At 40.0% G+C, this 12391-nt stretch overlaps 2 protein-coding genes across 2 annotated transcripts; both read left to right on the forward strand.

The window, feature by feature from the left end:
* Positions 1-245: 245 nt before the first annotated feature.
* LOC112148993 (rho-related GTP-binding protein RhoU) lies at positions 246-1757 on the forward strand. The gene is made up of 3 exons (XM_024276427.2): positions 246-791; positions 863-921; positions 1013-1757. Exons 1-3 carry the CDS (start codon positions 623-625, stop codon positions 1439-1441), a joined length of 657 nt encoding a protein of 218 aa, XP_024132195.1. The 5' UTR covers positions 246-622; the 3' UTR covers positions 1442-1757.
* Positions 1758-2041: 284 nt separating this feature from the next.
* Positions 2042-12367, forward strand: LOC112146524 (zinc finger FYVE domain-containing protein 1). Its single transcript, XM_024272394.2, has 11 exons — positions 2042-3421; positions 3491-3995; positions 5116-5330; positions 5712-5818; positions 5907-6015; positions 6100-6197; positions 6269-6386; positions 6491-6661; positions 6898-7078; positions 7153-7266; positions 10631-12367. Exons 1-11 carry the CDS (start codon positions 2912-2914, stop codon positions 10861-10863), a joined length of 2361 nt encoding a protein of 786 aa, XP_024128162.1. The 5' UTR covers positions 2042-2911; the 3' UTR covers positions 10864-12367.
* Positions 12368-12391: the final 24 nt, after the last annotated feature.

The following is a 12391-nucleotide window of genomic DNA, read 5'->3' on the forward strand; positions in this document are numbered from 1 at the left end:
ATTAAGAAATCTTGCCTAAATTCTGGTTGTGCTTACTGACTTCCAATTGATTTTCTGTGTACACAGCGGCCAAAGAATCTGTCGAAATGTTTCAGTTCAACTTGTGATACGTCCTACAACTGTTTATGAATGAATTCAAGAAAGTTTGAGTTACTTTTATTACTTCACAGTTATTTTTAATATTAAAAACTTTTTTATTGATATTTTCTTTTTACCATAGAGCCACAATAGAGTTATAAGAGAGCCAAATGGGTTCTGGGGCCTCAGGTTGCAGACTCCTGGTTCAGAACCTCCAAGCAACCTTCACAGCAGACATTGCAGCAGGAGTTCATTCTGGGGCTACACCTCCCTCTGCTGGACATTAACGGTATTGCTGTCAAATGTTTTCAACCTTTAGTCACTGAAGTCATCAAGTCAGAGGGGTTTTGCATTGGGGGGCGGAAACAAAAGGTGTCGAAAGAGAGACTCTGATCTTATTGGATGCCTTTGTTCTTTCAAATTGCAGTGGCGGGTCTGTTCTTATCAGCCAGAGGGATCTAAATGGAAGACAACAAACTGTTATCATACTTGGATTTTTTACCTTTTTATTTTATATTATTTTGGATGCTAGAGTAAAGTAGAGATGATGGCACAGATTTGTCAGGGAATCGATAAACCAAGCAGACCGAGAGAGGAGCTGAGCCTCATGCTGGTTGGTGATGGAGCAGTGGGCAAGACAACCATGATAATCAGCTACATCTTCAATGGCTACAACAGCGAGTACAAGCAAACAGCATTTGATGTTTTCACTGGTAAGGTTTATGCTTTTCATTTATTTCTCAGAGAATGTTATTTCAGAAAAATAAAACTCTTTCCTTTGCAGGTCTAATTCATGTGAATGGAGTTCCTATCCGTTTGAAATTAATTGATACTGCCGGACAGGTTAAGATCAAACTTTTTTTTGTTATATTTGAATCTTTTACGTTTTATGAGTGATTTGTCCATCTCCTTCAATTGCTTTTTGCTTTGTCAGGAAGAATTTGGCCACCTTCGCTCTCTCTGCTTTCCCCATGTGGATGTTTTCATCCTCTGCTTCAGCCTGGTCAATCCACGCTCCTTTGCCAACATCTCCTCCAAATGGATCCCACAGATCCGCACGGCCAACAGGACCTCTCCCATTGTTCTGGTGGGAAGCCAGTCAGACCTCTGTCACAATGTGGGCATCCTCATTCACCTAGACCACCAGAGAACCAGACCAGTAAGCAGTAAGAAAGCCAAAAGACTTGCTCACAGAATCAGAGCTCACAGCTTCATAGAGTGTTCGGCTTTAACTCAGCACAACCTCAAAGATGTGTTTGACCATGCTGTGTACGCTGCCTTTGAACAGAAAGACTCCAAATCTAGAAAGTTTTCTTTGGTCAGACGTTTGAAGTCTTTTTTGGACAGTATTGGAGGAAAGTGATTGAAACTTTTTAAAGAAAACAAATGTGAATTTGTGTATTTGAAATGTGTGGACCCTGCACAAAAAGCACAAGACTGCAAACTTTAATTTTTTCAACTTTTTTTCCAGAATACACTTCAACAAAAAGCTTTAAGGATGCATACAACTTCGATAGTTTTTAATAAAGTTCTGCAGTCAATTGTTGTCTAAAGTTTGCTCTCTGAAAGTTACAGTTGGGGAAGGATCGGAGGGAAAATGCAGACCCCACAATTCAGGACAAATGGTCACCTGCTGTTCCTTTGAAGAGTCAATTAACAAGACAAAAGCTACTTAAATCCGCCCTCTTTTTTATACAAATGAACTGTTTCTAACAATTCCAGAGCTCCTACAAGCATTTCACAAATGGGGTCTTAGTTATGTAAGGAGTTAATTTAAACAATTATTAAGTATTTTTTTAATATGAAAAAGCATTTTTTTTCATTAAATTCTAAATCCAAATTAATTATTACATATTTATTAATGTGTGTAATAATATTAAGAGTAAGAAAGATTCTAAAATTCGACAATTTATCGTATTATGTAATTTAACTACGTTTCCCATAATGCATCAGTCTCTTAACTCTCCTCTGACCCTGTGACTGAAAATAATCCGATCAGCTGATCTGTCCTGGCAACGGTACAACGTAGCTACTGAAATCTGCACGGGAGGGGGGTTGAAGAACAAAACAATGACACTGCTCGGAAGGATTCCCACTCAGTAACACTTGTAAAGTTGTGTTTTATCCAAGCGACGTGGCGCGGACGTCCCTCTTGACCGCGTAGAAGTAGCCGGCGGATAAGCTAGCTTGTTTTGAACATCGGAGCAGTTGTTGTTTTTGTTGATGTGTTGTTCCAGCTGACAGCCCGGAGGCTAGCTGCTGCTCGCTAGGACAACTAGAAAGAAGGGCTCGGGCTTTGGTGGCTCGTTCGGAGGAGCTGGAAGAGTTCGTCGACAGTAGCTAGCTTGTAAAGTTAACAATTCCTGGATGCCAAGTCATAAAAACCGCAATTCTCTCGCGAGCTTTTTGACAACAATTTAGCTAGCTAGCTTGTTAGCATCATATTTACTCACATACCCTTCAGGGAAACCGTTATTTTATTGGTTGGTGCTGCCTTTTTATTTATTAAACGTTTACTTATCATGTAATATTTCACGTTTTACCGCACTCAAAAGCCGAAGAACATTATTTTTTGCTAGTGTTATTTAGTTGATAGGTGTTTTTGTTTCTTTTACATAACCAGGTAATAAATTAGTATTCAAATATTATGCTTCAAACACATATTTAATACTTTAGTGCTAAAATAGCTAACTTCCAGCTGTTTTAAGGTGTTTTGTTAGCTTTTATTACTGCACATTGACCCATTTGTATCAATATATTAGGGAAAAAAGGATTATAGGTAGTAAAGCTGATCAAGTAAGCAATAGTCTTTGCTCAAGTTCAACTTGAAACAATGAGCGGCCATGGCTCATCCTCTGAAAAAGGAGTTAATACTAATCTGATATGTCAGGAAAGTTATTCTTGTGGCGGCTCTGAGGAGGCTGCGTTTGAATGTGATGACTGCCGGAGCCTCCAATGCGTCCGCTGCGAAGCGGAGCTCCACAAGCAGGAGTGCTTCCGGAGCCACGAGCGGGTTCAGATAAGTCCTGGCCACGTCCCCTACTGTGACAACTGTAAGGGGGGTAACGGGGATGGTGGCAAGCGCCACAGGTCGGTGGTCCGCTGCCAGAATTGCAAAGTGAATTTATGCCAAGACTGTCAGAAGCGCACTCATAGTGGGAGCAGCAAAAAGAAACACCAGCTCATATCGTATCCCCCACCACCCAAACCTCCAGAGGGAAGCTCCATTCAATCATCGGCTCCAGCGACGGTTCAAATCCCTGATGAGGCCAAATCTGAGAAAGCAAAACTTCTGGAGAAGGTGTCCAGCTTTCTTCTGGTTGATGAGAATGAGGAAATGCAGGTGAGTTGGCCAATCTAGCATGTAGACCGCGTTTCTCTTCAACTTTAACTTGTTTTCTATCTTTTCAAGATAAAAGACGAAGCTTCATTCGTGAAGAGACTCAACTGCAATCCTGACCACCTGCTGAAAGTGGTCTCCATCTTTGGAAACACCGGGGAGGGCAAATCCCACACCCTGAACCACACCTTTTTCATGGGCAGAGAAGTCTTTAAGACCTCCCCCACGCAGGAGTCCTGCACCGTGGGCGTGTGGGCGGCGTTCGACCCCATCCACAGAGTGGTGGTCATCGACACGGAGGGACTGCTTGGGAACAACTCCAAACAGGGCCAGAGGACGCGCCTCTTACTCAAGGTGCTGGCCGTTTCGGACCTGATCATCTACCGCACCCACGCTGACCGTCTCCACGACGACCTGTTCAAGTTCCTGGGCGACGCCTCCGATGCGTACCTGAAGCATTTCACCAAGGAACTCAAAGCCACGACAGCTCGCTGCGGTCTGGACGTCCCGCTATCCACTTTGGGTCCTGCAGTCGTCATCTTCCATGAAACTGTTCACACTAAGCTGCTTGGTTCAGGTAAAATATCTGCTTAGTAACAACTATATTAATAATATAATGGAAATAGCTGAACCTTTTTCACTTTTTTCATGCATTACTTGGATAAAGGTTTTTTTTACATTAAATAGTAATTATTATAATATGTTAAACATTTATTACATATAAACTTATTCATTCTAAAAAAACAGCTAATAAAGCAATGCAGACATCCTGTCACCATCATAAATAAGTTTTGTTGACACTAAATCAGAAACTTTAAGTGGATTCAAACTCAAAGCTAGTTTGATTCCTTTTTTGGGGGCTTTTAACTCTTTTATTTATTCTTTTTTTTTTTCATTTAGTCTTAATATTCCTTTAATTTTGATTCAACTTTCTTTTTTTTTGTTCTTAAACTATTTTATCCGGTTTAAGACATCATTTTAGATCTTTATATTGATAATCTGAGTGAGTACTAGATTAGATTTCACTGTTTTTAGTGTTCAAAGTTAGGATTACTTAAACCTCGCAGGCTTTTATGCTGTTTCTCTCCACTAAAAGCCTTAGTCCGCTTCGATTAAACTTCACAAATCCTTTAAGTCATGGGTGGATGTTTAAAAAGGGAAATTACAATTTGGATACAAATTCAAAGAATCCTAACAAAATCTGATGTCAGAACTACATTGTAAGTGATTTTTACAAGGCTCTCTAATGGAAACCTTTACTGTTTCCTTTTACAACAGGGAGCTCAGATTACGAGCATTAGATCTTTGTTGTCATTTGTTCTAAGTGCTCTTTCTCTACAGCTGTTTGGATCTCTGCTTCTGTGTTTAGTTCATTTATTTTTTGAATTCTTTTTCTGAATTATCACTTTTTCTTACGATTTTCTTTTCTCTTTTTTAAATGGAGCATCCTGTATTATTTATTTATTTTTTTCTGTTCTGTAGAATAGTCTCTTTCATTCTGATGGGTTTGAAACTGAAGAAAATCAATGTTTCTGTTTACAAATGATTTGTTTTGGTTTTTTATTATGGATAAATCCTTTTCACACAAATTAAGAATTTTTGAGGGACTAAAATGAAAACAAGAGAAGACAGATGCACAACACCAAAGTTAAGAAATCACGACAACAGTTAAAGGTCTCCTCCCTGTCTTTGTGCAGAAAAGTCCTCAGAGTCGGTAGACCGGATGCTGTTGGATCGTTTTAGAAAGCTTTCTCGATATCCTGAAGCCTTCAGCTCTGTCCAGTACCTGGGCACCCAGACGCTCAGCCCTCCCACAGACTTCCGTGGCCTCCAGATGAAACTGGAGCTGCTCCTGGATAACAATGCCACCCGCTCCCCACGCACCCCCGTGGTCATCTTCAAGGCTCTGCAGGTGAAGTACCCGATCCAGGTGGATTATTTTATCCTGATCTGAGCATATCACGTTATGCATTATCTCTTTAACCCTTTAACACCTGAGGCGTCACCAGTGACACTTAAACCGAAAGAATCTACTGGAATTACGTTGATTGTGTTAACAGTTGAAAAGTTACAGTAAATCAAAGAACATAAACCCTGGAACACTGGTATTACAAGGTTAAAGACCCACTCTGATCATCTTATGAAGTTGATTTGCTTTATATTTATGTATATATACATGTCCTCCATCATGAGAAACATGGTACAAGAACATGTTAAAAACACCAAAAACACATTGGAGTGGGTCTGGTTACCAATTTGGTTCTGCTCCGCTGTTCCTCCAATGTGGTCGCAGGCGCTGAGCGACCGCTTCAATGGGGAAATTGCGAGTGAGCTCATCGGACAGAACTGTTTCTTCCCCGATGAGTACTTCACCTGCTCCAGCTCCTGTCTTAGTTGCGGGTATGTCTGTTTGCAGATTTTTTTATTCTAATTTGTTTTGCTTCTGTTAGTTGTTGATAATCCGTCTGGCCTCCTGAATTTATGGCAGGTTTGGCTGCAAGAACAGCATGAATCATTTAGGAGAAGGCGTGTGCCACGAAGCCAAGAGCCGCTGCCGCTACTCCGCCCAGTTTGACAATCGTATTTTCACATGCAAGGTGAGCAAGAGGATCTTTAGCCACATAACTATTATTTCTCTGGATTAGAACAAAAGTAGAGTGATTGTTTTTGGACTGTTTCAGGCTTGTTATGAAGGCGGGAAGGAAGTGATTGTTGTCCCTAAGACCTCTGCGTCCTCGGACTCTCCTTGGATAGGCCTCGCCAAATACGCCTGGTCAGGGTGAGTTACAGATTTCCAGGTGTGCGCTTGTGTGTTACATGGATGTAATGATGATTTAATTTTTTTTTTAGATATGTTATTGAATGTCCCAACTGTGGAGTGATCTACCGGAGCCGTCAGTTTTGGTATGGGAACCAGGATCCTGTGGATACGGTTGTTCGCACTGAGATTCAGCACATTTGGCCAGGAGTAAGAGAAAAAAAAAAACACTTTTTTATTGCTTCTGAAAAGTATATAAATTACTTTAATAAATAACCTAAATAAAATGAGTTTTTGTGTTTGTTGCTGGGCAGTCCGATGGCTTTTTAAAGGACAACAGCAATGCCGCACAGCGCCTTTTGGATGGAGTCAACCTAGTGGCTCAATCTGTCTCAGAACTCAGCGTCAAACCTGCCAAGGCCGTCACCTCTTGGCTGACAGATCAGATCGCCCCGGCCTACTGGAAACCCAACTCTCTCATCATGGTGAGTGACACGCAGCCCCACCCGCCACCAAAAAGCCAAGTCAACACTTTCATGTCCACAGGGATGTTTACTGCCTGTAGTGTTGTGTTTCTATTACACAATTTATGTATGTGGGTCACAAGACACAGCTTGTAAATACTGGAGGTACATCTTCTTCCTTATCGCTTTTGATCTAAAGCTGCGTGCGATGTGAGTGTGTATATATATATATATATATTTTTTTTCCGTGTTTCAAGGTGTGCCACAAGTGTCACGCAGTCTTCCAGGATAATGACACCAAGCATCACTGCCGCGCCTGCGGGGAGGGCTTCTGCGACGGCTGCTCCTCCAAAGCCGCGCCTGTCCCCGAGAGAGGCTGGGGTCTCGGCCCTGTCAGAGTCTGCGACGTCTGCTTTGAACAGAGAGCTTCGTATGCAGGTACCCTCGCTGGCGGCTGTCTGATCTGTCAGTGTCTGTGCAGAGGCAAACCCAGAATTTCTTTTTTTTTGCAGAGATCCTTAAAGCAGAGCTCGAGGAGGAAGAAGGCGGAACTCTTGCCAGGAAGGTGGGAGAAGCTGTTACCAATACCATCGGGGTTGTGGTCACTGCTATTGACATCCCGCTTGGTGAGTATTGCCACAAACTTCAAAGAGAAACAGGCGTTGTTTATTTTAGTTAAAGGAATTTAAGTTAACTTTAAAGTCTAGGGGTGTAATGGATCGCAAAACTCATTGTTCGGATTGTGTCACGGTTTTAGGGTCACGGTTTGGATCAGTAAAAAGTAAAAAACAGCAAACAACAAGATAAAAACCTAAAATTCTTTTTTGGAAAAGCTTCAAAACAATATTTTATAATGTTTGCTCATTGAGGCCTATTTATTAAAACAAAACATCTTTAAACTTTGACAAACAAAATGCTAAAACATGTAGTTTCTGATTACATTTACATGTCTTTAAGCCAAATCTACAAAAACTGAGAGAAAATAATGTTTAGAAATAGTGTTGAAAATACCAAATCTATCTGAAGTACCCCTTAAATGGATGATGTCTAAATAAAATTGTAAATAAATCAGTTGAAATTAAACTTACATTTATTTTTGGTATTAATTGTTTAATTGAAATTGTGGGAACAATTAAATATTTAAAATAATTTTTATCCGTAAAACATGGCGCAGCTGTGCCCACTTTTCCTGGTGATTTATGATCCCTTTCGCTTGCCATACTATTGTCCCCTGACTGTACGCGTCCTTGTTACGGAGCAGCGGCTTTCTCCTTTTGTGGGCCAGCTGCTGCTATGGCGGATCCTAACTGGGAGATTCTCTGAACCCAGAACAGAGACGTCTACCGATGCTTTTTTTCAGCTCTTAAAATTAAACCTAATATTTCACGATCCGTGTCCTCCATTATGAAGTCGAGAAAGGTTTTTGACGGGAGCTCCTCCCACACGCAGCGGGAGCTTCAAGTTCCCACACTTTTGAAAAACTGTCAAACAGCTACTTTTGCACTTGATAAAACTAAGACAATTTACGTGAATTTGACGCGAATTGCATATGATGTGAACGGACAGTTTATTTAAATTATGTGAGCCAGAAGTGTGTGCGCACGTGTGGGTTGGGGGTTGGGGTAGTCTGCGGTATACGCGTGTGCCCAACCGTGGCTTCTGATCCGTACGGATCACGGATAATCCTTGATCCGTTACAGCCCTATTAAAGTCCCACTCTTATCATCTTTTGATCTATTTTCAAACCGTTCCTAGTGGTCTTTTAATTAGGATTTAGGCAATTTTTATCCAAAAAAAAAAACTGTTGTTTTCCACTACATAGTTTCTGCAGAGCGGCAGCAGTTCATTACAAATTCACCTCTGAGTTATAGGCGAGACTGTTTGTGGAAAGCAACCCCGCCCTCCCTTCCCGTCACTGATAACTGAGCTATTTGTTTAAGAGTGTTTTTTTGTTTTTTCTCCTGCTAGCTTACAGCCAGAACACCAAAAACACAATTTTGAAAATAGAGATATGTTGCTGCTATAATAAATATAATAAAAATGTATTTTTAAAATACTTTAAGTTAAACATAGTTTCCACAGAGGTCTGTGTCAATAAATGAAAATAAAATCATCAAATATATTGTTTCAACTACTACAGGAGGGAAGTATCTTTTGTAGGGATCAGTACTGCACCTGACATAAAGAAGTCTTTGGTTTAAGCTGGAACATTCTTGGCTGTTATGCTGAGCAAAAAAAGAGGTTTCAGGCTCCCTCAGCACAGAACCAGCTGTCCACAATGACTTATGTGAGCTTGTTTGAGTCACTGGCTGCTGCCCCAACAGATGACTGCAGATAGGACTGCTCTCCAACCACAGGTTTGAAAAAAGATTGGCATGTCTTGCTACAAGCCTTGAAGGACCTACGCTTTCTCAGGATGAACAGTGCTCCGCCTTAATTTTTTTTTTGCAAACAGCCTTGATGTTGCATAGTTTACAGATACTGTTGAACTGATTCCTATGCAAATGTTAAGCTGTTAGCCTGCAGAGACCATTTGATATTCTTGACCCAGTGATGTATTTCTGTTAGCTTACCACAATGGCCTTTCCCTTTCTGCATGCACTTGCAGAATATAAAAATTGCTAACGTGACATGGATTTACTGAATCACATTTTATTGGGGGATTTAGTTTATTTTGTTTAATTATATGCATATAAAGCTCATAATATGATTTTGGTCCATTAAAAGCAGCTCATACTTTGGATTAAATCTAACGGAACATCTTAAAATCAAGAAACCAACTAACTTTTTGTGACTTGAGACTTAGGCAGTTTTTTAAAGTATATTTTAAGGTGGAAAACTGTTGCATAAGCAGAATATATTTATATTGGGTTTTACATAAACCTTCCGCTGGCCTATATTTACTGCCGAAGAGCTTGGATAAATATGTCTTTAATAACTTGATATCCTGCTGAAAAGGTTTGTGTGCGACCAACCCCTCCCCAAAAATACCTCACAGCAAAATCCACTCCAATAACAACACAATTAGCCCCCTAACTTACAAGTCCGAAACCTGTCTGTGCTTCCATGGCAACTTGAATCTGGATCTGGATAGTTGAGGACTTGACTTCACCTGTTTTGGCAATGATAAAAAAATTAATTAAAAAACAGCAAAAAAACAAAAAGTTTCAGCAGTTTTGGAGTCCAAAAAAGCAATGAACATAGTTAGGTAGATGTGTGGTGGAGGGAAATGCACATCATGAGAACTATGATGTCACCCAAAGAAAATGGTTTACCTCCTGCTCCAACCAAATTAAGTCAATTCAGTCGCCATTTTTCACAATAAGGATGCTGCCATCTTGGAGCCAGACGTCAGTAAGCAGTGATTGGTCCTTGTTTCTATAGAAACCACTCGTACCAATCAGGTTGGCAGTCCTTACCACTTGAAAGCGAAAATCTGTCAATCAGACATTTTGAACGTTCAATTTGAGACCACATACTTTTATTGAGACATCTGATTGGTCAGTTTATAACTTGCAATACATAAAATAAAATCAAAAACAGGATTACAAGAAGATGCTAAAAAAATGTAGCAGAGCAAGTATGGTTATTCTGACAAATAGAGTGAAAGTTATTTATTTCTAACTGGAAGTGTATGGGATCTTGGAGCCGGTGGGTACTTCCTGTTTGGAGTGCTTAGTCCAGCTTTCATATACAGTCAATGGTTTAAGACTCTGGCTCCACCTTTAAAAAAATCTCCAAAATTTGATGTGTGGTCTCAAGTTATTAGTCTAAAGTAGGCACATAAATTAATTAATAATTCAGATTCTGTAAACTTTTGTTTTTTTTTACCTTTATCAGGTATAGTGGCAGCTATATATTACCTTGTTTTTTGTTTTTTTTTTTGTTTTTTTTTGGCTTCTCAAACTTTTACACTCCAAATATTTTTGCTATCTTAACCTCGTAAATGAGTAATTGTGGCATCTACTCATGTTTTATGACTCTTTTCAGGCCTCGTGAAAGATGCGGCGCGTCCTGCTTACTGGGTTCCCGATCAGGACATTCTGTCATGCCACAACTGCCAACGTGAGTTCACTGCCAAACTGTCCAAGCACCACTGCCGCGCCTGTGGCCAAGGCGTGTGCGACGAGTGCTCGCCGGAGCGCCGAGCGGTGCCGTCGCGCGGCTGGGACCACCCCGTGCGCGTGTGCACCAGCTGCAACCAGAAGCCCGGAGAACTTTGACGACGGAGCCCGCCCGCCCTCAACAGTCTGCCACTGATGAACCGTACCTCTACCACGTCACGGATTCTGTCCTGTATCTGCGGAAAAGAAAACTTCAGGAATATGTTTAGCAAATCTGGGATCTTAGAGTTCCTGTGGCCTTTGTAGAGCAGCCAGAATATTGGGTTAGTTAACAAACTTAGTATTTTGATGAAAACAAAATCCTAGGTTTCCATTAAATAAAACAGTCCAACTATTTTTCTACTTTTAGAAATTATTTTAAAATGCATCATTTCAAGACTAATCGTTAGCTGAGAGTGCTGGTGAGTGATTAGTTCTTATCATGAAGTGCTGTTCCTCTAAGCTTGTACCAGAGAGATATTTTGTGTGGGTGCAGGCCTAACTGCAGGTTCCGTTGCATGCATGCATGCATTGCATTATCCTAGTTTTTGCACTTTTTTTTAGCTATAGCTTAACATAGCTAAAATATAGTAAAGCAGCTTGTTCTGTTGAGCTCTACAAAAGTAGATATTAGTTTGGGGATATCTGGTGTGCCAAAAATCATTCAGGTCACTGTGTCTGTTATGATATATTTTTTAAATGTTTGTGACTATATAAGGATATAAAAGAGTGAAATGTGGAAGAGTATTTATGTAATGATGATAAAAAAAATCACAATATTAATCATAACTTATTAGCCAAGTGTCATTTGGCCTATTGTTTGGTAGTGAGCGATCCATGGCCTTCTACATGTCCAGAGGTTAGTCTCTGAATCAAACCTCAAGCTCTCTATGACCCAGTGGCATTTCAGTGTATAGCTCAATTGTGTGCTCATATTTTATTTGAATACTTATCAAAATATGTAGTATTTGCTCGGGTGTATGAATATCGGCTTTCAGAGTTTAAAGAATATTAAAATTTGTGCTCACAATCCATTTGCATATTCTGCTCAGGCCTCTGCAGCTTGATAAGATAAAGGATTCAACATGATTTATGTTCTTGTCCAAACACTTTTTTGTGATCCATCATCTAAAAATATTGTATGATATATATAAATATATATATATACTTTTTTGGTTGTTGTCTGATATTCAAATGTATTTACTGTCTGTGTAGTAACTGTATCCAAAAACCTGATTTTATTTTTTTCTATTAGGCGACACATTAATTTAATCTTTAGTTGCTTCAGTGGAAATGTTGCATTCTCTAGCAACAATTTCAGAAAAAGCACAGCCTGTTAGCTTGTATGTTATTGTTGAGAACCAAAAAAAAAAGTTCTTTGTTAAATGTAGCATTGTTAGATGAAGCTAATTCTCTTTTTGCACTCACGATACACCTCTGATGTTTTGATGAGACGCTGTGTCTGCCTGGTTTTAAAATAGATTTATGTTGCCTGAGTTTTCCCCTTCAAACAGTCTCTGAAATGCTAATGTTGCACAGGAAAGAATGGATGAAACAATGACTGGAGTTCATTGTCGCGTGCTGTCTGGTTTCATTAAATCCTCCTTGTAGCTTTTGACAGATACATTTCTTCCAAATGTGTTTTTTT

This window comes from Oryzias melastigma, linkage group LG22 (assembly GCF_002922805.2).
Source record: "Oryzias melastigma strain HK-1 linkage group LG22, ASM292280v2, whole genome shotgun sequence".
Lineage (NCBI taxonomy): Eukaryota > Metazoa > Chordata > Actinopteri > Beloniformes > Adrianichthyidae > Oryzias > Oryzias melastigma.

Coding starts and splice junctions, on each gene's coding strand:
- LOC112148993 (XM_024276427.2), top strand. CDS start 623: ATGATGGCACAGATTTGTCAGGGAATCGATAAACCAAGCAGACCGAGA. Junction 792..862: donor AGCATTTGATGTTTTCACTG/GTAAGGTTTATG, acceptor TTTCCTTTGCAG/GTCTAATTCATGTGAATGGA. Junction 922..1,012: donor TAATTGATACTGCCGGACAG/GTTAAGATCAAA, acceptor TTGCTTTGTCAG/GAAGAATTTGGCCACCTTCG.
- LOC112146524 (XM_024272394.2), top strand. CDS start 2,912: ATGAGCGGCCATGGCTCATCCTCTGAAAAAGGAGTTAATACTAATCTG. Junction 6,198..6,268: donor GCCAAATACGCCTGGTCAGG/GTGAGTTACAGA, acceptor TTTTTTTTTTAG/ATATGTTATTGAATGTCCCA. Junction 7,267..10,630: donor TGCTATTGACATCCCGCTTG/GTGAGTATTGCC, acceptor GACTCTTTTCAG/GCCTCGTGAAAGATGCGGCG.